The sequence below is a fragment of the Chinchilla lanigera genome, unplaced genomic scaffold (assembly GCF_000276665.1).
Source record: "Chinchilla lanigera isolate Chin_1 unplaced genomic scaffold, ChiLan1.0 scaffold00048, whole genome shotgun sequence".
Lineage (NCBI taxonomy): Eukaryota > Metazoa > Chordata > Mammalia > Rodentia > Chinchillidae > Chinchilla > Chinchilla lanigera.
The window spans coordinates 11,588,382-11,613,138 of record NW_004955449.1 but is presented as its reverse complement, the minus strand read 5'-3'; the positions used below and the strand labels follow the sequence as shown (position 1 = coordinate 11,613,138).

At 37.2% G+C, this 24,757-nt stretch overlaps 1 protein-coding gene across 1 annotated transcript in view; it reads right to left on the bottom strand.

Moving 5' to 3' along the window:
- Positions 1-16,636: 16,636 nt before the first annotated feature.
- Positions 16,637-24,757, bottom strand: part of Ifih1 (interferon induced with helicase C domain 1) — a 57,634-nt gene continuing 49,513 nt past the window's right edge. Inside the window, exons 13-16 of the mRNA XM_005393309.2 lie at positions 23,298-23,459; positions 20,972-21,162; positions 20,069-20,159; positions 16,637-19,969 (exon numbers count right to left, since the gene is read on the bottom strand). Of these exons, the coding sequence (XP_005393366.1) occupies positions 19,790-19,969; positions 20,069-20,159; positions 20,972-21,162; positions 23,298-23,459 (624 nt within the window). The 3' untranslated portion in view covers positions 16,637-19,789. The remainder of the gene's footprint in view (positions 19,970-20,068; positions 20,160-20,971; positions 21,163-23,297; positions 23,460-24,757) is intronic.

The following is a 24,757-nucleotide window of genomic DNA, read 5'->3' as shown; positions in this document are numbered from 1 at the left end:
CCTTCTCCTCCATACTCACACTGATGGAGTGTCACAGGAGAAGACATTGTGAAGAAAGACAGAGGAAGCAGGAGACAGAAGAAAGGAGAGGCAAGAGATGGTGGACTCTGAGGACCACACAGTCTGCTAAGGCGTTGATCTGTTGCTCTGCCAATACTACGGGCAGACCTTTGTGTGGCATACAAGCCCAAGCTTTAATATAAAAGATATCTTGATCTTCCCACTCTCCATTCTTTTCATGCTTAAGGACTCGGCCAGACTATCAACCTAAGGCCTTCAAGGACCTAGTAGTAAACAAATACCTGGGAAGGTGGGACCCATAGACACCAGCATGGAGATATAAATGCTGGAAAGATGGACCTTTTTTTTTCCGGGGAAGAAGTAAAAGCTGATGGCACTAAAAGAAGTAGAAGATGAAGACACTAAAATAAGGGGCTGGATGTACTGTTAACTGAAGATCTGCTGTACAACTCTACACATGCTGGTTGTGGTGGATTGACAACTGGTGGTCAACTTGTAACACCAAGCTACCCTGAACCAGCATGGTGCTGGGTGTAGGAGGCCCACCTGAGGGTTGTTGCCAGCAGCATAAGAGGCAGAAATAGAGAAGAGAAACTGTTGGGAGCTCTTAGGGTGCTGTTGGTTCTCTTGGAGGAGCGTGTCATGCTGGCTTCCCTGATATGAATACAGATGTTCTCATCATCAGAGGAGCTCAGGACCTCCCTGTTGCTGAGGAGGGCTGTGGTACTTTTCAGGGAAGTGCTGGCCTTTACTTTGAGAGTTACTTCCTGGCTCCAGTGCAGATCCCTCAGCCTGCTAGCACAGATCTTTCATCCCGCTGGTACAGACTTTCTCACTTCCATCACTGGCTTTTGGGCCTTCCCAGCACAGATCCTTGAAACAGGCCTGCATAAGACACTGGCATGGGCTTGTGGCCTCTGGTTGGACTTGTTGGGGGCATGTTATGGGTGCTAGGTTTTCGGCTGGACTCATGCTGGACATTACCATGGGATCCAGGCTCTCAGCTGGATTCTTTGCTCTTTAGCATGTGGACAGATTTCCTGCACTGTCTTTATATATTACTCTTTGGGTGACTATTAGAATCATATAAATTAAGTGTTCTGTATTGTATTGTTTCCCTTGCAAATACCTGACTACAGCACTGTTAGACACTGGGAGACCAGGGAAAGGAAAGGAAAAGTGGCATTTTGTTGGTGTCTAAGAGTATACAGGCTTGCATGTAATGTAGCTAATGTCTTTTTTCAGTTGGGGATAATATTTTTATACTTCAATCCAAAGCTCTTGCTGAATATTAGTTTTGAATATATCCTTTACTCCATTGTCATGTTGACCTTTGGAAAAGATATGATAGAAAAAATATGATAAAAGTGAGCACAAATAGATAGAGAAGATCAGAGGAAGTATTGGCCTTACCTGTATACGAGGATGTATGTATCATAAGATACAGAAATAATCTAGAAACTACTTCCTGTATTCCTATTCCCTTGAACTCTGTTTGTAATCTTGCTTTTGAGGAAGAGAGACTACTTTACATTCCTACTTAAGCCAGGCTCCAAAAATCAGACCGGATGAGATGCATCAGTGTTTGTTTATATATTTATTTGAGGAAGGAGGGTTGTTTTCAGAAACTGATATAAAGATTTAACGCAATCCCAAAAATTATACCAATGGTATTCCTCACAGATCTAGAGAAAATAGTCCAAAAGTTCATACGAAACCAAAAGAGGCCCAGAATAGCAATAGCAATCCTGGGTAAGAGGAATAAAGCAAGAGGCATCACAATCACATATATGAAGCCATACTACAAAGCTGAAGTGACAAAAACAGCGTGGTACTGGCACAAAGACAGACTGTGGATCAGTGGAACAGAACAGAGCAGTGGTGGTGAACCTTTTAGAGACATGTGCACAAACTGCCTCTCCAAAGCAACTTATTGATACCAAAGTGCCAACACTGCAATTAAACCAGAATACTGAAGTTCAAGTTTAGAAAAAACAACCCATACATTAACATCTTAAAACAAAAATGTATAACATGCATGCCACAGGTTTGCCACAACTGGAATTGAGGGTCCAGAAATAAGCCTAGACATTTTTAGCTATCTGATCTTTGAAAAAGGGGCCTAAGCATACACTGAAGGAAAGACAACCTCTTTAATAAATGGGGCTGGGAAAACCAGATAGGCACGTGCAGAAGATTGAGGCTAGTCACATATGTCTCACCATGTATTAAATTAAAATAAAAACAAATCAAGATCTAAATGCTAAAACAAACCAAACATTTAACCTGCTGGAATATGAAATAGGTAGAAATCTTTAATATATAGGTCTAGAAAAGGACTTTCTGAACAGAAGTCCAGTAGCACAAGAAATAGTACTGAGGTCAATAAATGGTATTATACCAAATTAGAAAGCCATTCAGCAAAGGAAACAAACATAAAAATAGAAATCCCATTTAGTGCAGTTGTTTCTTTTCAAGGTATCTTCCTGAAAGTGTCCAAGTCATCATATTACAGTGATACAAGCATACCCATGTTTATACTAGCACAGAAATAGCCGGTACGTGCCTCAACAAATAAATGGATAAAAAAAAAAAAAAAGGTGGTATTCACACACAATGGAGTACTACTTGGCCATAAAACAGGATAAATTTGAAATATTGGTAGGTAAATGGGCACATCTTGAGTTTATAATGATAAGTGAAATAAATTAGTTATACAAGTTTAAACATCCTATGTCTCCTCTTACATGAAAAACCCAAAATATAAATAAAGAGCAAAATAAAAGATAATGAGAAGTAGGGAAATCTTTTGCAAATGGGAAAGGGAATGAGAATTGGAGGGAGCAAGGCAGGATGGGAGAATAAGGGACAAAAAAAAGAAAGTGTTTTATATGTAGTGGATTAACAACTGGTGGTCAACTTAAAACCTCCAGCTGAACTGAATAAGCATAGTGCTGGGTGTGGGAGGTCCACCTAGGAACTGTTGCCAGCAGCAGAAGAGGCAGAACTGGAGAAGGAGAAGGAGACTGTTGGAAGCTGAGGCTGTTTGGAGGAGAGAAAGGCTGTTGGTGCTGGTGAAAGCTGTAAGGAGCTGTTGGTTCTGTTGGAGGAGCTCGTCATACTGGCTTTCCCGATGAACTTGGCTGTTTTCATCCTTTGAGGAGCTGGGGACCGCATTGGCACTGCAAATAGCTTTGGTTCACTTCAGGGGAGTTCTGGTCCTCACCTTGAGCACTACTTCCTGGATCCAGAGCGGAAGATGGTGCGTAGCTCAGTCTCCTGAAGAAGTTTGCCTCAGTGGCTTTCCTGATGGGAACTCAGGTGTCTTCACCATTGGAGGAGCTCAGGACCTCACTGTTGCTGAGGATGGCTGTGATACCTTCTGGGGGAGCTCTAGTTCTTACTCTGAGTATTGCTTCCTGGCTCCAGTGCAGATCTCTCAGCCTGCTAGGACAGGTCCTTCATCCTGCTGACATAGACTTTCTAGATTCCACTACTGACCTTTGGGCCTTCCCAGAGCAGATCTGTGAAACAGGCCTGCATGAGATACTGTTATGGGCTCTGGGCTTCCAGTTGGATTCATGGGAAGCATTTCTGCGATCTCTAGGTCTTAGGTTGGACTCATGAAGGACTTTATAGTGGGATCCAGGCCCTCAGCTAGGTTCTTGGTCTATGTTGTGTAGAAAGATTTCCTGCACTCTTTTGTATACCATTCTTGGGGTGACTATTATAAATAATCTTATAAAATATGTGTTTTGTATTATGTTGTTCTCCCTTGCAAAATAACCCCCAAAACCAATATGTATATGTGTACAATCTGCCCGTGATAAATGCCATCATTATGTGCTGCAAACACATAGAAGGAAAAAAAATAAGAGCTGCTTTTGGGAGATAAAACTGCAGGGATGTGAAAAAGGCTTAGTAGGTCAAATGGAAGTAAATGCTGAGGTGCAGCCTTAAAGAGGATTTCCGCCGACCCTGAGAGGACCTCAAATCCCTTCATTGCTGTCTGGCATGAAGTAATGGGGTAATGGCAGGGAGTAATGCCTGCCTCAGTCATAACTTCACCTCAGGGCATCCTCCCTGTAGAACACAGATTTAGTGTGAGCATTCCCCCATCCCCCAGCTATAACCATCAGAGGCACTTGTGTGTCGTCAGCAGTCATATTCACAGCTCTGAAACATTTTGGCTCTGAAAAGAAAATCAGGTGAGGGAACCTGTCTAGATCACCTTTTACCTGTGCCAGATAAGCTTAATTGTGAAATTGATTGGGTTCAGAACGATTTAGAGGATTAGTCAAGTACATTTCAGGGGGTGTCTGGGTGGGTCAAACTTGGGTATTATATCTGGTCTCTGGGTTCTTCCTCTTTAGAGCTGTTGTCCTGTGGTCTTCTTCCTGGTTGTCATTAAATGAGCATCTTGGTTTGGTGATGCCCATTCCAGCATGATATTCCTGCCTTGGAGCCAACACACTATGGACTGAATCTTCTGAATTATGGGCAAAAATAAATGCCTCCCCTTTTAAATTGTTTTTATTAGATATTTGGTCCCAGTGACAAAAAGCAGACTAATATATACTGCTATAATACAATATCCAAAACTGAATAATTTATAAACAGTAGAAATACATTTCTTATGGTTCTAGAGGTTGAAAAGTTAAAGATCAAGACAATAATTTTTGGTGTGTGATAAAGACATCCTTAGTGCATGTTGCAGGGCTAAAGCTGCTTTATAAGTGAGCTGTACTGACAAGCATTTTTTGTTGCTGTGACAAAATGCCTGATGTAGACAGTTTAAAGGAGAAAGTGGTCTATTTGGCTCTCAGTTTCAGTGGGTCCAGTCCATGACTTACTGACTACAAAATAGGAACATCATGGCAGAGGAATGTGGCGATGGAGCAAAGTTGTTCATTTCGTGGCAGCTTGGAAGCAGAATGGAGGGAAAGCATGCCCTTAAGAGATACACCCTTCAAAAGCAGCTAGACCCCACCTCCTAAAAGCCATTCAGCTATCAACATCAGTGAATTAATCCACTGATAATTGTAGTGCTGCCCCTATGATTCAATCATTTCTCCAGGAGTCTCTTAACTCTAAATCAAGTTGGCAGCTAGGATTAACTGCAACAGGTACTAATTTCATCAGTGAAGGAAAATCTCCTATGGCTTAGTCACCTTGTAAAGTCCTTTGTCCCTTAACATTATCACACGTGAATCTTGGGTTTCAACATAAGATTCTGAATCTTGCGGAGAATGTATGCACCCAAGAACAGCAGAACCACATTGGCCATTATATAATATCTTTATCAGCTCTTTATTGCTTTATCAGCCGTAACTATGTACACACCAGAAAGATAAAAAAGCTTTAAGAAATTAAAAGAAATATAAGAGAATTCAGAGGTGGGTGATGACCCTGAAGAAGAAAACTGGAATTTTATCCTTCAACTGAACAGTACGTCTTCCTTTAAAAGAAATAAAAGATCTAAAACTGCATTGTCCACTATCACGGACATTAACCACATGTGTCTCTTCAGCACTTGGAATGAGGCACGTACAAACGGAGGTGTGCTATAAGTATGATATACATATCAATTTTTGAAGACTTGGAAAAAATGTGAAATTGTAATCATTTTTATAATGATAACATGTCTGAATGAGAATTTTTTACTATACCAAGTTAAATATGATCAGCTGTTAAATTTAATTTTACCCATTTATTTTTAACTTTTAAAATGTGGCTATTAGTAAAATTTTAATTGTAATTGTTACCTGCAATTCACTATGGGGACTGTCTGGTATAATTCTTTTTTTTTTTTTTTTTTTTTTTTTTTTTTTTTGAGTGTTTGGCATTGAACCCAGAGACTCCTAAATGACAGGCAATTGCTCTAACTTTGAGTCCCATCCCCAACCCTATAAAAATTCTAGTTTACAAATCTGTCATTACCTTATGCCACAGACTAAGTAGGCAGAGTGGAAAGGGCCATAAGTGAGGAGTACAGACAACACCTCTTCTACACTCACAGAAACTCATCCTGACCTTTCTAGGATAGTAACTCCAAAACTTCTCACTTTGGTACTGAGAGACTGACAACTCAGGCTGCTGCAGCAAAGTACTACAGACTGGGTATCTTTAATGATAAAAGTTTATTTTGTTCTCACAGTTTTGGAGTCTGGAAATCCAAGATTAGTACACCAATATTTTGGGTTTCTGGTGAGAGCTTTCTATCTGGATGACAAATGGTCAACTTCCTGCTATGTTCCCACTTGGCAAAGTCCTAGGGTGTGTTCTCTAATAGCTCCTCTTATAAGAGCCCTAAATGGGTCATAAGGCCCCTAGACTCATGATCTCATTCAAAAACAAATTACTTCCCTGAAGCCCTCACCTCCAAATATGATGAGAGTGGTGATTAGAGCCTCAATATATTAACTTGAGGGAAGGGGACAAAAGTTGGTATATAGTAGAGTCTAAGATGGCAACTGGGCCATATAGCTAATTTGCCTTCATTGGTAGAGTGGGAATGGACATAAGTACTGAAGATCCACTGTCCCACTCTTCTGGGAGAACCAGAGGCTCCGGAAAGCAAAAAAGTTTCCTTTATTTGCTTCAGTCACCTTTTAAAAGAGATTCAGTTTCTCTCTCAACCTTTCCTTTAGGATGAGAAAACTGCACACATCATCATCAGTGATTGATGTGGGTTGATGAGGAAACAGCTGGAGCCCAAGGAGCAAGTCCTTGGGTGGAATGAAGTAGTGATTGCTTATGCCATGAGTATGACTGCATGTGACACTAGCATAAATGATCAAGCAGAACTCTGAGTCATATTCAGGGCAAAAATAAGGTAATCCAAGGAAATTACTAATATCTGTTTGTATCATCAACTATGCTGTACTTTGGTATTTATTTTATGTATTGCCATCAATTTCATGCCAGCTGTGTTTTCCCCAGCTCGTGATTTTATTCCGCATCATCCAAAACCACTCATTCCTTCCATTCCCACTGCCAGTGACCATGTTCAGATTTTCATTACCTCAGCCAGAATGACTGTATCCAGCTCCTTTCTTAATCTTTCTCCTTCCAATTTTTTTTTCTTTTCAATCTATGATGTAGCCTGTTAACTCCTTGTAGGTCATCTTTTCCAAAACATGTCATTTCTTTGCTCAAGAAACTAGAATAACAAGAAACATGTCATTTTCTTTCTCTAAAACATATAATTTCCTTGTTTAGGAAACCAGAATGACATCATATTGTCCAGACAGTATGGCAAGCCCAGACACAGTATGGCATGCCATCAAATCCAGACGCAGTATGGCATTCCAATAGACGTGTAAAATATGTTAGCCTTTCTTCTTCTGTCTCCTGCATTTAGAACACACTTTTTACCTTTCTTCACTCTTTAAATTATTTTAAATAAGTATAGGTTGAACATTACATATATAATACACATATTATATATATATATAATTTAAATTCCTTATATACTCTAATTCCAAAGCTGTCTTTGAATAGCCAAGCTTTTCTGAACTCATCTATAATTTATACATTATGTTATCCTATGCTCATCTTTTCTCCAAATACTTTGATGTCTATAATTGTTGGACTCCCAACCAACTTATGCACTCCTCAAGGTCAGAGATTACATTTTATACCTCAGGTCAGAAAAGGAAATTAATATTTATTGAATACTTTCTCTGTGCCAGCCACTGTAAATGTGTTCAGTATTTGTTAAACAGAATTCTCTGCATCACTTCTCCTTGTGGAAGTGATTCCTCTTCATCGTTTCCATATCACCCTGCCAGACAGCCCTGAGTGCTAATGCCAGATAACACCAACTCAAGTAAGTGAGTAGCAGATTTACTGGTGTTTTGAGACAATGAGGGTAGATTTCCACTTGTACTTGGGCTGCAGCCTCCTGCCTTGCTTCTGGGACTCCCCCACTCCTTCATCTACATTTTCTCTCCTCCTCTCCAGCTTCTTCTAACTAATCTTGTTCTATGTAAAACAGTTTATCTATCTCTCTGATTCATTACCAATGGAGCTGTAAGAAGGCCTTATCTTAATCGAAACACACCCCCGGATGGGGGAGTCTCTAAAGCAAAGACAGTTCTCTTTCTTTTTGAATGGCTTTCTGCAAGCCTCAAGGCATTTTTTTTTTTTTTCCTCTGATATACACATTTTCTCATTTAACTCTTTCAACAATGCATTTCAGAGCAGCTAGCAGTTGACTTTATACAGGCTGCTGTTCTAAGGGTTTATCCATATTATCTCGTTAAACATGCATTACAAAAACACAGGGCGGTATTACTACCCACACTTCACAGATTACATGGCCCTCCCCTGCCCTTTCACACGTCTCACTGTGGGTTGTTTTTCCTTACTGCACGTCAACCATGCTCGCCTTTTCTCAGTTCCTTGAAGAGAGCAAATTTTCCTCACTTGGAACTCAGCCTATGTTGTTGTTTTTGTCTGGGAAGTCTCCCTCCCTTACCCATTAAGACGGTTGTCCTCTGGTTTTCCAGGTCACCCCCTAAAATGTCACCTTCATTCAAAGTCCTTCCTTTATCCTCTCTGTCATGCCATGTTTTGTTTCCTGTGTGATATCTGAATGAATAAATGATGAATAGGCCCTCTAGAGAATGGATATATGAAACAGATTATCATTGAGGTGAGGAATAGATGAAATGAATAAATGCATTGCAGACTTAAAGGGAAAAATGCATCAAATGTCTAGAAAACAAGTCTAAGGTAATATGTATCAACTGCTTCCTCCTATGTACAGATTAAATATATGATATATAAAGGGAGGCTCAAATAAACAACAATAGGTTAGCATAGAAGGTTAATCATGAATGGCTTCTTGGTATAGTAAGACCTTACTGTGAAGTACCAATTGGTAGAAATTGTTATGCATGGTGGCAGGAGTGTAAGAAATCTAACATGATAAGACCAGTGGGGTTGTATTGCAGAGAAAAAGTAACAATGTAGCATTAGACACAAAAAGTGGAACGTTTATATGGTAACTTTAAATTCATGCTAGAGACTGATTTTTAGAAGAAATAATAGAAATTACACTTAGTTTTTTTTTTTTTTTTTTGGTACCAGGAATCAAACTCATGACCTCAGGCTTGCCAGGCAAGCACTTGTGCTGCTGAGCTATATCCCTTGCCTACACTTAGTTTAATACTGCTATTATTGCTCAGAATTTTTGAATGCTTCTTTTGAAATGTTGTTGAGAATACAGTATATAGTTTTTTTCTTAGTACTCTATCATTCTACTCATTGGGATTGATGTCATTTTTTGAATATAGACAAAAGTTTTATCATCCAGTACATGAAATGTTGGTAAGATGTTATGAGTATCCAGGATCAAAGGCAATATTTCACTCTCATGATCAATATCCACATCTAGCTTCCCATGTATTTCTGTATCAGGTCTCTGTCTCTGTCTGTCTCTCTCATCTATCTATCATCTATGTCCAGAAATTATAGCATACTCTGAAGGTCTTACAGTTGAGGAGCTCCCAAGAGCTTGTCTACAAGAAAATACAGTATGGCTGGGAATGGGGGCACATGCCTGTAATCCCAGCACTCTGGAGGGTGAGGCAGGAGGATCATTGCAAGTTCAAGACCAGGCTGGGCTACAAAGTGAGCTCAAGTCCAGCCTGCACTGCATAGCGAGACCCTGTCTCAAAAAGACAAAAAAAAAAAAAAAAAAAATACAGTATGACTGGAAGTAGAATCTGACTAAGGAGAGTTGATGGCTCTCATTTACATATATGGGCTCTGGTGGCTTTTAAAAAAATTTTTTTCCTGTGTTTTAGTTACAGTTTTTACATATGTCATTAGACTCTAAGTGCATATATTGCATGTAAACAGGCAGATTTTGTAAAAGAAAAAACGCCTTACTCTTAAGAATTGACTATGTTGGCTACATCAACATTACATAGGGGATTTTTGTGCTCAAAAGCAGAATACTGTATTGTAATTCCTTATAAGGGCATAAATTCATGTTTGCTTTGATATCCTAAAGAGAACATTAATATATATTGGTGCAAACATAAACAATCCTTAATATTGTGTAAAACACAGAGGATAGTACCTGGTATTTAAAGTATATTCAATAAACATTGATTCTCTTTCTATGCTTTGAGAGTTCAATATTCTCTATATTTTTATTTTACCTTCTTCAGTGCTAATGCATGCTCTGAACATACAAAACTAGTGGTGGTGGTGGCCTGTGGATAGAAGTGCAGTACCATAGTCTTTCAGGATTTTTGTTACAGTTACTGGTGTTACAAAACTGTTTGTTAGGCTCCAGAAAATGAAACTATCCAGCGGTAAAATACATTCTGACTTCTCCAGAAATTATTTGGTTAGCCAATTGGTCAGGAGTGTTTGAGTCATTTCTCATGTGAAACACAATGCTTTCACATAACGGCAATTGTGTAGTTTGAAATTGTAACTTTTTATGAATAAATTCTGTTTCTTTAAGTATTGTTGTAGCAGTCTGAGTCTCATCTAAAGGGAGAAACTATATAGTAATTTAAAGTTTAATATAAGTTATCTTTGACTATAACAGGACTGGAATAACAGACAATTGGTAATAAATAAAAGGAACCTCAAAAGCTATAGAAATACCAGATATATGAAACAGTCACTACCCTTAAAGCTGAGAGAAAGCACTCAAGGATGAGGTTCAACCTTACTGGGGAAAGCCAGCATGGGTCATTTCTACTTCTAATGTAGAAAAGCCACTTGTTCTGCCTGAAACTTGCTTGAATATGCCCTTTTAGAACACCAAGGAACTGTTCATAGGACTTGTCTCATCTGAGGACTCTACACAAAACCACCTGAGGAAGTGCCTGGGGAGCTGCTGGCCACTGAGCACAGACATATGCAGAGGTCTGTAAAAACCCAGTGTGGAGAAAGCCACATGCCCCATAGGAACTGGGTATTCAAGAAGCCACCCACACTACAAAAGCTAAACCAGTGTCCTAGAGCCAAGAAGCAAGGCCTTTCTTCCTGCACTTCTCTCCAAAAGCTTCTGGCAAAGCTTAGTATTATACCAGTTGAAAAAAATACTTAAAGAACCTGGGTGCATTTTCAGGGAGCAGACAGAAAGGTGGAGGTCAGAGGCAAATAACTGATTGCTAGTACTGTTGTTTTCTGCTATTCTGCCTTACTAAAATGTTAGTATGCATGTTCACAGAAATTTCTTCTTTCTCCAATCCCCACTTCTAGGATAAAAAAAAAACCAAAACTGTGCTTCGTCTATAAATCTGAGGTAATGAGAGGCAAAGAATTAAACACAGTAAAACCATATGTGATTTACCTTGTAAAAGAAAGGGACTGGAGGAAGAGTTCAAGGAGATAAAAAGTAATAGAGGGTGATTATAAGGAGATAATTTCGAGGAGCTTTGAGAAAGAGAGATGGAAAGTAGTTCTCATGCTATACTGAATGGTTCTTTGGGAAATACAATAAAAGGGATTTAAAATATTTGTATAATATATATTTTTCTCCTTAGAATTATTTTGCTAGCCATAAATACATATTTAATTAGTTTTTAATTAGTTTGGTTGTTGATGCTGAGTTTTTCCTAAATATAGTTCTGTGCTGAGAAAGGCCCAGTTTCACTGGGTTACACTGACCATAACTTTTTGAACATATAACATAACTCAACCTAATCTCTTGTATAAATATTTATTTAATCATGGGTCCCACATTTATTATTTCCATTTCAACTAGACTTAATAATATTACATATGTTCTGAATAAATATTTGGCATTCATCAGGTTTAAAAGTTGTTACAACTTTCCTTGTGTCTCATGTCTATCCTCAAATCTAAATTTCAACTCAACAGACACTGGAATGCTTGATGATAAGAAAATAAATTCCATCCTTTGCTTTCTTTTGTACTTTTACATTAAGTTATATCTTTCTTTCATTTTTTATTTTGAAGAGAATAAATAACAAAATAACAACAACAAAGACAAAAACAAGGAGAAAAGAAGGAAGGGAAAAAATTATTCATCTTTAATTCTTCCCTACTTCCAATCTGGTAATGGCAGCTACCTTTCTGCTCAAACTTAATCTATTTCTGTGCTTTTGGGTTCATTCTCTTCTATATCCCCTGGCATCTGATCAACAGTTATGCTTCCTCTCTCTTTCTTATGCCATCCCTCTTTGGTTCCTGACTTTTAGTTCTCAGTCAACAGATGGGCTAGAAACTTTGGAACTCCTGTCAAGATTCTTCATCTCTCACTCCTCCTTTTTCAGTGATCTTTGAAGATCGTCTGCATCCATTTCATTACCTCCAATTCACTCTCTGTCCAAGGTCGCTTACGAGGCTAGCTTGTTACAGAACATGCTCTCCTAGCCCAGTCACACAGTTCAACCAACTTGAGCATCAATTATAAAGCATGTTAAAAATTTTAAAAATACTGTATTTGTGTGGTTTAATTAAATAAAATCCCCCAAAGGTCTCAGGTGCTCATAGGCAGGACTGGACAAGGGGGGCACTGTAGCTGACTTGCTGTTAAAATGTGGGACCACATCAGAAGAGGCTAATCAGTAGGGGTGTGACCTGAAAGTTTATATCCCTCTGCGTGGTGCCCCCTTCCCTCTCTGTCAGGCCCTTCCACCATGTACGTCTTGCCTTAGAGCAAGCTGACTACAGACTGAAACTACAAGCCAAAGGGAAACTCTTCTCCTTGAAATTGTGGGCATCAGATATTATGTGGCAATGAAAAGAAGGTGACTAAAGCAACATTACTGGCTGCTAATCATTAAACATTGTGAACAAAGGTGTACATTGCCCAAACAACCCATCACTTTATCTGTCTCCCTTGTTCTAGAGCAAAGTGATTATCTGAGCGTTCTTTTCCTCAGAATAGTTATGGGGAAATGTCTTTACCTGGGCCAGAAGATAATTGTTCTGGACGTGCTGCTGACCACTTTGTCTAGATTTTTTTGAGGAACAGGATGATTCTCAGGACGTCTTTTTAATACGATGGATGTGATCCTGACACAGGCATTGCAGTTCTCTTCCTGCCTCTAGCTCCATTCAGAGAATCTTGGCCACTCTGTAACATCCTCTTTCATTAGTTTATTTCCTTTCTAACCACTTGCAGAAGATTGAATCTTAGTAGTTTGACTATGACACAATTAGTAATATCTTTTACAACAAACATTATTTTGTCTCTACATTGCTGATATTGACAAAAATATCCCCAATTGTGCTTTTTAAAGAACAATAAGACTTTATTCTGAATGTAGTCAGAACACGTTTGCTTTTCCAAAGCACAACAATATTTGATGACAAATCATAATTTATGTTTTCACATTTTGTTCTCTTATCTGCACAATATTCATCCTTGATGCTCAGCACAGTATCTTTTTTCAAAAGGGATAATACCAAAAAGAACTTTGGGAATCTCCTAGGCAATACACAACCCAATATGTTCTTTCTTCAATTTCTATTGACAGTAATCTCTACTTTTCCTCTCATTGAATTTATCAATATCTTCCATATGTTACTAATGATTAAGAGTTTGGCTAATCTCTGCAAACAAGTTTGAAAAGCCATATGGGCAATATTCTTATTTTATTCACTATTCTGTACCTAATATACAGTTCCATAAGAAGGAACTCCTTAAGTATATTTAATTCTTTAAAGATGTTTGATGAAAGGATAAAGGAATAATCCACTAGAAGCCTTACCTCCTGCAGTTAAATTTATTTCCATTATTATTTCTTTTTTTCTTTTAATGTGGATATCTTCATATTTTATTGCATATATTCGATTTAGTTTCTATTTATTCCTTTTCTGCTTTCATTTCCTTTCTTTTCCTTTTCTGCATGGGACACAACACTTAACATGGGCTGTAATACTTTAAAATTTTATTGTTATTCATTGAGTTTTACATTTGATCTCAAAATAAATGAGTGATAAGAATAAACTGCTAAACTAATTATTTATTACAAAGTTTAGGGAATTTTAACCAATTTTACCTCAGAAAGTTGTGGCTTTCTGTAGAAAACTATGTGGTATAACTAAATAAAAAATGTTAAAGTTTGAGAATTCACTCATCAATGTGAGCATTATATTAAGTTGTAATTTTAAACTCACCAGGTTATTTAGGATAAACTGTGAAGAGTCATAAAAATATAAACCATTATCAAATTCTTATAAAAAGGCCTATTTTCTGTTACAGAATTGAATTGTTATTAAAAACCTTAATACAGAAGTGAATTGTTATTAATCTCAGATGAGCAAATGAGTGAATCATAACACTAAGTCAATTCTTTTGGTCATTTTAGTATTATGTGAATTCTAATGTCTTGATGAATTATGAAATAATTTTCATAGCGTGTTAAGGGGCTTAAAATGAAAGAACTAAACATCTAGCCATACATTCATCCTGTTAAATATTGTGAGACATAAACTCATTAGAAACCTAAGAAAACAGAATTTGCAAGAGATATTTAAGCTTAAAAGTTGCCCATTTTAAATTTATTATATATGTAAGTGAATAATAACCTAAATTTGTCTTCATAAGTGTCAAAACCATGTGTATTTTCGAAATTAGTATGTACAAAAACTGAAGCAATTCATCTGATACATGCTACTTAAATAGTGTCCCATATATATTATAAACACTGTATGGTTTTGCTGTTACGCCTATAGACAGTTGTCTTCTCATGGCCCTACCTAGGATCTGGGCTTTACTTGGATTTTGGAATTATGAAATTTCAGAATTATTCACTTTTGTTCACAATTCACCTTCAAATAAAATGTTTATAGAATGATTCATTTTACATAAAAAGGGACTTGCTATGAAAATATTCTAAAAATTATAAGGAATACCTACAAGGCTTTCCATATGTATCTCATATTTTATAGCCTAGGACCTGGGATAAAGGGATTTAGAAACAAAAGACATTTGTGTTGGACAAAAACTACTGTTGAAAACCCAGTTTCTCCCTCCTCCTCATCATCATCCTCTTCCTTCTCCCTCTTTGTATTTGTCTGTTGCTATATCAGAGTTGCGGAGTCAATACAATAGTATTATTGTATCTGCTTGCAGATGAAGACAGCATTCAATTACACAACAGCCCTATTTAAGTCATAGCTATTTAATGAATGCTTGATATTGATATTTATATTTATACTAATCATCTTTCTGTTATGCCCATAGAAGATCTCAACATTAAATCTTTCCCCAAGCTACACTGAATAGCATACTTATGCCCATCATGTTTTATTACTGTCACTATGTAGATCTTGGTCTAAGCCCTCTAGGCTAGTGTTGATGTAGGGGACTCTAATTTTGTATATGTTCTACTTAAATATTAAACATACATATAAAATTTACTATTGCCTTACGTTATCCCTACATGTGTGGTTCCTAGAGCTGCTTCTGCTCTTCCCATCAGCTCTTGCTGCTATGTTCTGCTAGCTATGTTTCATGCAGTGTTTACATTTTCATAACATTACATCAAGTTTTGTATTAATTCCCTTGATCTCAGAGAGATTAAGTGGCTTTCCCACGTTATAAAGCTCGTTAAGATCCAAACCCAAGTTTCCGTCACTGGTCACTGTATGCATAGAGACAAAGATATGAAGTGATATATCTAATAAGACTACTTAAAGGGAAATGAACAGTTTATACTTGTTTCAAGTTAACTTCATAAATCTTAGAAGAAAATAAAATCCTTTCCTGTTTTCTCTATTTTTATGACTCACATAATGGTTGGCCAGGTTTGGGAAGCCAGTATTTTGTCATGCTCAGAGTGAACGAGGGGCACTTTCCCTACTTGTTCTCTCCAGCCCAGTTCTGAAAATGTGAACTGTGATAGATGCTGTGAAGTCACATTTGTGTGTGTGTGTTTTTTAATCTCTGAAGATCATAACGGTATCTGGTCAAAAATTGGCAAAGAATGACTCCTAATCATATGCAAAGACACACACTTGAGCAAGGGTTAGAGTGACCAGAATAGGGAAGAGCATTTTGTAGAAAACATCAAAAATATCCAGTTTACTCTGATGTTGAACAACACTTAGGTTTTGCTTACTGTCTTTTGCTCTTTCCCCAAATCACCTGTGTATTTGAGTTTCTTACAACTTTTTTGCCACTTAAAAAATCTTTACATGACAAAATAATAATACCTCTTTTGGCTTCCAAATTTAACTGAAAATTTGATTCATTTCCAGTGACTAGACCTATCTCTTTCATTCTGTACCAAAAGCAAGTAAAAATGGATCAAAGGCCTGTGTATAAAAAAATAGAAACACAGAAACTGCTGGAAAATTAAAATAAGAAGGCAAAGGGAGGGACTTCCTGAACAGATCTCCAATAGTACAAGAAATAATACTGAGAATCAATAAATGGGATTGTGTTAGATTATAAAGTTTCTTCACAGCAAAAGAAAGAATTAACACAGTGAAGAGGAAACCTAGAAAATGGGAAAAAATGTGCCAGCTGTTCTTCTGATAAAGGGCTAAAATCTAGACTATATAAAGAATTTTAAAAAAAATTAGCCCCCCCCAAAACAACCTAATCAAAAAAATGAGCAAGTGAAACAGACACTTCTCTGAGAAGTACAAATAGCCAATAAATAAATGAAAAAATATTTATTGTTTAGTCCCTAGGGAAATGCAGATCAAAACAACTCTGAATTTCCATCTAATTCCAGCCAGATATCTTCAAGAACATAAAAACCTACAAATGCTGCACATTGTTGTTGAGAATGTACCTAGTATAACCGCTATGGAAATAAGTATGGATATTCTTCAAAACACTAAAAATAGAAATATCATTTGACTCATTATACCTCTTCTGGGTTGTTTCTCGAAAGACTTAAATACCATAGTGATACATGCATACTCATGTTTACACCTCCACAATTTATAACAGCTAAACTATGGAAACAATCTAGAAATCCATCACCAGACAAAGGGGTAGAGTTTCTCATATTTTAAGAGCAATAATGACAAAGAGAAACTCCAAATCCTTCTTGCCTTCATGTTCAACTACACTGAAAACAATACCTGAAAATTTTTCTCCAAGGTATAACACTCTGCTATGGAAACTACTAAATTGCAGAGAAGATAATATTCACCACTCTTATAGCATGTTACACTTTTAATAATTACTTGTGACATGCACAGTATACTTTGGGAAACTATACCTTATTCATCTTTGTGTTGCCTCCATGTCGTACATTCAACCTCTAAATCACTGTACTTTAATTTCAATTAGTCTGAAAAGATCATGGACTTTGAGATTTGTACTTCACATTTTATATTTACAAGGCTTTCCAATGATCTTTTGGCTTAGAAATGTTTGTTCTAAAATTTCCTGACATTTTCAAGCCTTTTCAACCTGCCTTGGCTTTAGATAGTGAACCTACCTGCTCTGTGGGATCTCTGGAGAACCCTTCAACAGACATGAGCTACATTTAAGGGTGGAGTATATGCATTCGGTACTTAGGCCACAGCTGATATTACCACAAGTCATTAGGCAAGGTCTTAAAAGCAGCCAGGCTGCCAGAAGCATAGACTATGAGGATATGACAGCTCCATGGGAGCTTGGGTAGCATCTAATCTAACTTCTCATCTTTTGGGAAAAGAAACACAGGTTCTAGGAGATAAGGTCCTTCAAAGTCACCCAATCAATTAAGTCTTATATGAACTAAAACTGAGGCATTACTTCCCATTAATGTCCACCTGTCATGAACACATTTTGAGAGTGACACTAAAATATTATGACTATTAAATGGCTCAGCAACAATCAATCAAAACTCTACTATAATTACATTTGTTGCTAAATTAATTATATATACCTTAGTTCAAGTTTTATGGTACTGTTTTATACTATTTGAAACATGTATTTTACAACTTAAATTAGAAACAATAGTTTTTATTGAAAAAAGTTAATAGAAAACATAGATTAAAAACCTGACGTGTTGATACCTCAAAAACAGTCCACATATGTTAGAGTAGTACATTTAGCTATTATATGCATTTGATTTCTTGCATATTTCCAAGACATTCCAGCAGGCAGCAATATTTTAAATGGAATCAGCTGGGATACTCCAAGTGTTTTAGGAAAGCTACAATTTCTTTTGCCCTCTTTATTACCAAGAGCTCTGACTGGGCAATATTTTCATCTTTGCTAAGGTCAAGAAAAGATTCAAAGCTACTATGATATTGAATTTAATTGATCCATTAAAGTTACAGAATAATTTTTTCCTCCAACATTTTGCTTCTTCTTGGTCACATGCAGTAACTTTCTGTGGAGGAAGGCAGCTGTGAGATTTGGTAGTGGTCAGTTATGGTTTCTTTCTCAATAGTATGGCACTTTCTTGACAAAAGAGGCTATTTTTCTATTGGGAGAACCTCCTGGAGCATTCCCTATATCCATCTGCATGAGATACTGCCGGCACTGTATCCATCTTCAAATGATAGCTCTTTATTCAGAAACACTGAAAGTGTCATTCCTGACAGAGATTTTTCTATTGCCAGGATCCATGGATAGGCAGAAGCAGCCATTTTCATTTTATTCTGTAGTATTTCCTTTGTGAAGTCTTGGGAGAACCTTGGATGAAGATGAGCGGCTCTCTCCACAGACACAGGCAATCTCATAGGCGGTCTAGTCTGCGTTTAATCACCACTTTGTTGTTAGGTAGTTTTCCAGCATGGTGTTGTGTCCTGGGAGAAGGGACTGAAAAAGTAAGCCTTAGGCTACTTGATGCTGATTCCCAGCAACTCTGTGTTTTTATAGTGCCTCATGTTTGCTAAAGTGCTTTCTTTTGGATATATATGTATCACTGATGGCAAAGACTGGACAGCTGGTGTGGTGCCAGAATTCTAAGATGGCCTCCAAGATTCCTGCCTGCTGCCCTGATGCCTTGAACAATCTCCATTGCCTCGAGTTTTTGCAGGGTCTACATGTATGACAAAAAAATTTCTCCTGTTAGCACAGTTAAGTTATATAAAAGACTCCATTTAGCAGGCTTGAGGGTTTTTCCTGCTGCCTGGGAAGAAACAAATGTCTATGTTGGGAAGGGACCTTGAGAAGGTTACATGCTAAAGGCATTCCTAAGAGCTAAGAGCAATTCCCAGCGCACGTTCAGCAAGAAAATGGGAATCTCAGTCAGACATCTGCAAGGAAACAACTTCTAGCAATAATTGCGATGAACTTAGAAGTAAATTCTTCTCTTAGTGCCTCTGGATGAGTACGCAGTCTGGCTGACACCTTGATTTCAGCCTGGTGGGACCCTAAGAACCTTGCCTAGACTTCTGACCAATAGAACATGTACTATAATTAGTGAGTGTTGCTTTCAGCCACCCAATTTGTGGCAATTTTTATTCAACAAAAGAAAACTAATAAAAACAAAAGAAGACAACATTGTAAATATTCTACCAGTAACGAGACTCGTTTATAAAGATGACTGACTGAGCTGCCTAATTTTATTTGGAAAATAAGTGACAGAAGTGACATCAGCAATTTGAAATCTCATTTATAGTTCAGTTCTCCTTCCACAGTACTGTAATGCTCCACACTGGTGAGTATTTTTGATGGATTTTTTTTCCCCTTTGTCAGTCAATAAGATGGATAATTGAAAGCAAAATTAGTGTGTTCCTCTAAAGTGCTAAATGTAAAGAGTTTATTAATTCTCACATCAGTTCTTCAGTGGAATGAAAATATTTCTCAAGATAATATTAAGTGCTAAATTGAAAACAGTCCAAGAGAATCTTGACTCAAATGCTAATCTTCATCACTAAAGTAACAATACTCTGAATAGTCAAGAGCAGGAAATGCGATGGGTAATTCAACCCACTTCTTGTATTGCTTCTTTGGTGAATTATCTTTGAAAACCACTACAAAATTCTTTATTTTGAGACAAGGAAAATCTAAGCCTTTGTGCACCATCATTGTTCCCCAAGCCTGGAAAACAAAATGGAGAGTGAGATTAAAATTAAATGCACATTCAATTAAATACTGCTTTTGATCAGAGTAAACTCGAGCTCACTGCAATTTACTCACCTGGCCACATTTGCAGATAATCTCTCCATTTGTTTGATAGTCAGCAAACTTACTTTGCAGTGCTTTGTTTCCTCTCACAGTATAGAGTTGCCTAAAATTGAAAGGAAGAACCATCAGTAAGAATCAGAAAAATATCGATACTCAGCTCATGGATCCGTGCTGGGCCTGGTGCTCCTGTGCATGGTGCTCATGTGAATGGCTATAGCATTCCACACTTCTTTCCTTCTCTCCCTCTTGCTTCCATGGCCATTGTGGGAATTGAAATTGATGTCCTCTTTCTCGCAACAGGTCAAGTGTCATGTTGCCTTTTGTGAATTCTTTCAAATATATAGGTTATTCTGAATTGATTTTGGTTGTTCAAAAATTTAAGAACAAGTGAAAACATCCACAAATTCTGTGGATCAAAATGGGTTTGAATCTTACATCTCTCTCTTCCTTCCCAGAACACATTATTTTAAAAACAAACTTAACATAATAATAAAGTTAAGTAATAAAATTGGAAAAAAGAAAAAGTTATGGTTTTTGTCCTACTAGTCTGGTTTTTAATCTTACATATGATAATTAACTTTATAAGGTGTTATGAGATAAATGAATGATTTTAATGCTGGCAAAATAAAAGGGGGTGGATAAAAGGGGAGATAAAGAAATGAAATGTGTTATGTGCATGTACCAATTCCCTACAATGGATGTAATCATTATGTACTGCACACATGAACTAAAAAAGTTAAAAAAAAAAGAAATTAAATTAAAGAAAAAGGAAAAAACCAAACATTTGAAATAGGCATATGATTCGGGTGTCTAAATTGGAGAAGTTCTGAACAAAAACCTCATTTTCACAATTTGGGAAGAATATGGTGGTTCACTGCCGGTAGAAAAACTTCAAAAGGGTCTTTGTGGACTCACTTGAATTCTTTGGTCATATTGACATGATGCATCCCCTCAATCACATGAATGTTGTCCCCTGAGCAGGCAAGCTTGTGACAGTTTTTACACAGAAAAGTTATTGATGATGGGTTGTTCTTGTAATGCTTTACAATGTTTCTCTTGATTTTCATTTTCTTTTCCATTATGCTTTGCATCTGAAATACCAAAATCTGCATAGAGAAATATATATTTAATGTTTTTGTTTTATTTCATAATTCTATTGAAATAACTCTCCTGGAATTATTTGCAAACATCTTAAATAGTTGCAAAACTATACACTTAGCTAATGGTCTAGAACATAAAAATAATGAGGTAATGATGCCAGAGAAATTCTTTTGTAATTATCCTAAATCCAAATAAAATGTAAAAATATGTAAGGGTTGTTGGGTTAATGGTGGAGATAATGTATAAGATTCTCAATTACTCTGAGAAATCTGTTGTTGTTAAGTAGATTTTAGTTATCTAAAGTCTGTGCATGACATGGAAAATACATTTCACCTTAGATGCCAACTCTCACCATTATTAGTGGTCACATGAACATGTGTTTTACAAAATTCCCAAATCAGAAGGATGAAGCCATTCTCCTAGCATCTGGAACATGGTATTAGTTTTTGCTAGTCTTTGAGCAAAGTACTGGTGGCATGTGCCCTGCTTCACTGTCATTCCTCCTAAGCTTATCTAACTAGTAGTCTCAGGACAGAAAATCTCTTAGCCAGAGGAGAACTAAAAATGTAGTCTATTTTGGAGTCCCTGAAAGGACTAGGTCTACTGTGATTTGAATACCATTTGTTCCCCCAAATTTGTACAGATGTATAATTTCCAAAATCTTACAGTAACAGTATTAAGAGTGTGAAACTTAATTTGGTCAGAGTGTTTAGAAGTGGAGCTGCTGGGAGGTGATTCCAGGAGTTTAGATCATTAGCATGGAGCCCCCATGAGTGAGTTCTGGTGGGTGAGTAAAGCAACCACATAGACACAGACATATACATGTACTCCTGCTGTAATGCAACCTAGCTTGTGAGGGCCCTCACCAAGGCCTTCCCATGTTGTCTGGACCCATACCTACAGAATCATGAGCCAAAATAGACCTCTTTTCTTTATAAGGCAGCCTACCTCAGGTACATCATTGTAGTCATGAAAAGTTGATGAATGCAATGCCTTATTCTAAAAATTGTTTGGGGCAATTTGACTCAGAAACTTCGCAGGTTTCCTGGAGTCTACCTGAAATACTAGTCTTGAAATATCAGCCTTAAAATAAATACCTACTTGATTCATTCTCCTAGGACATTAAATGTGAGTCAGCAACTTCCCAGTGGCATTATTTAATGAAAAAAGTTTGATACTCCAAAATGTTTGGTTTGTTTTATATTTAAAGGGGTTTTAAAATATAAATTTCTGTAGAAACCTGGCCAGGAAACCTTGGAATTGGTTAAAGCTTTGCACACCAATTTGAAAGCAGCCCTTTCCTGAGACTCTATTTAGGGTAGAGCCAATTCCAATGTTAAGAAACTAACATTCACACCCATATGCAAGGGTGTGAATTTTCTTCTAAATGGATTGTTTGCTATTATAGTAGTTAGTCTTTAATTCAGTCATATGAAGAATTTCCTGAAATATTGTAGAATACATTCTTGCAGTATTCCTTCACACAATTCAAATAATTCTGGTAGTAAATTGAGATGAAGCTAGATGACATATTAAAATCACTCAGATTCAACTTCAATGGTACTTCCTCTAAGAGGCCTTCCTCAACTACCCAATATAATATAGTCATTTGGTGACTTATTTTATATCATTATATCTTAATTCTCTAGCACTTATTTTTATATGATGTATATGCTGCTATTTAAAATATTTATTGTTTCTCTTCTCCAAGCATCATACGTTATCTGTTTCCACATTCTCTGTACCTAGAACATTCCCTGGCACATAGTTGGCATTTTATAGATATTTCTGGAATAAGAACAAATGTGTTTGTACGACAGATAAAACTGAACAAAAATTACTGCGTCAGGTTGAATGGGTAAATGGAGCTAGTCTTTTTGGATCAAGGAAACCCCAAATTTATATTACCAAAGTTTATGGTTTGTTTCATCAGAAAAAGCAAAGACTTCCTGACAATGCCCTGCCCACTTAAGATCTTAATTTTCTGTGTGCAAATATGGACTAAACAAATCATCAAGCTGCAACTTATATTTCAACTTATAATTTCTGACTGGAGAAATAGCTGCAGACATATTGAGGGTAATAACACTGCAATCATTTTAAAATGAAAACTAAATTAAGAGGTGGCCAAAAACAATACCTTCTGAGCATACTCCTCTGGGTTCATGTTCTGAACGTGATGGATAGCTTTATACATCATCTTCTCTCGAAAATCGTTCACCGTCTCACGTTCAACAACTCCAGAACCACTGTGGGCAACCAGGACGTAGGTGCTCTCCTCAGCTCTGGCTCGACCTCGGGCCTGAGGGCATGAAAAAATCCAAACATGAAAGGCTATGCCTTGCTAACTTCCCTGATTCAGGCCTGAAATGATACTCATTGCTTGACTTTTAAAAATGTGCTTTAATATAGAAAAAATGTTCTAGAGCAATGATGATCAGGTCTCCACCCCAACCTTCAAAGGCCTGAATACCATAATGCTAGTTGGTCCAGCCTTTTTGTCCCCAGAGAAACCCTGTCGAACCATGAGGACCATGAGCAGTGGTTGGGACTGGACGCCCTGCCACCTGGAAGGAGGATGGAGGAGGAGAATAGCTAACTTTGATCTTTGCCTCTGGGCTGGTGAGAACCAAAATCTGTTCCTGGCATCCTACACTACATTTTGAGCCCTTCTTTCCATGGAACTGTGTTCAGTTCAAAGACAAATTTTTATAGGCCTCTTAAAAAGTGATGTTCAAATATGTTTTGAATACTACAAGCTTTTCTGGCCTGGCTCAGGAGCTGAACTATTACCTGTGATATCCTCAAGGAAAAATGCATTCTGAATGGCAAACTTCTGATTTACAAATCAACTCTTGAAATGAAATTACTTCCTAATTTGATGGTTACCTGGTTATATTAGTCTTCTATGATATGCCTTCCAGTTGAGGATGCAGTTTTTAATAAAAAGAATCCTTTAGTTAACGTTACTGGAAGAATGTCAGAACTCTTAATCAGCCTAACTCCTATATGTACTCATCAAAAGTAACTGCAGTACTATCAGTACAGGCAGGTAAGCCATACTGTAAAATTGGAAAAAAACCTTTGATATCTTGCTCTTTTATTTATTTACTCCATCTATAAGTCTGCACCATTCAACATTTCATCATGAAAAATTTCAAAAATGTAGAAAAGTTGAAAAAATAAATGAAAGAAATACAGAAATAGCAGGGCTCCCTAAGGAGGTGCTACTTCATAAGACATCGGTGCACAGTGTAATTAAGATTCTTGTTCCCACTGGGGGCTCACAAACATCCTAGGAATGAGGAGGCCTCTTCTGACTTTTACAAATAGGGCCCCTGGCATGGGCCTGAAAAACCTCAGGACACAGTAATACCAAGAGAGGCACTGCTGTTTAAAATTATACATATATGGCTTTCGTATGAATTAAATAATAGCAATATAAGTGGCAGTACTGTGCACTTATTTAAGACTGTGCTTTTAAGCTAAGTATGCTTGTAACTCCAGGTGTATGCCTGTAATTCTAGTACTATGGGAGGTTGAGGCAGGGATATAACAAGTTCAAGGCCAGCCTGGATAACTTAGTGAGATACAGTCTTA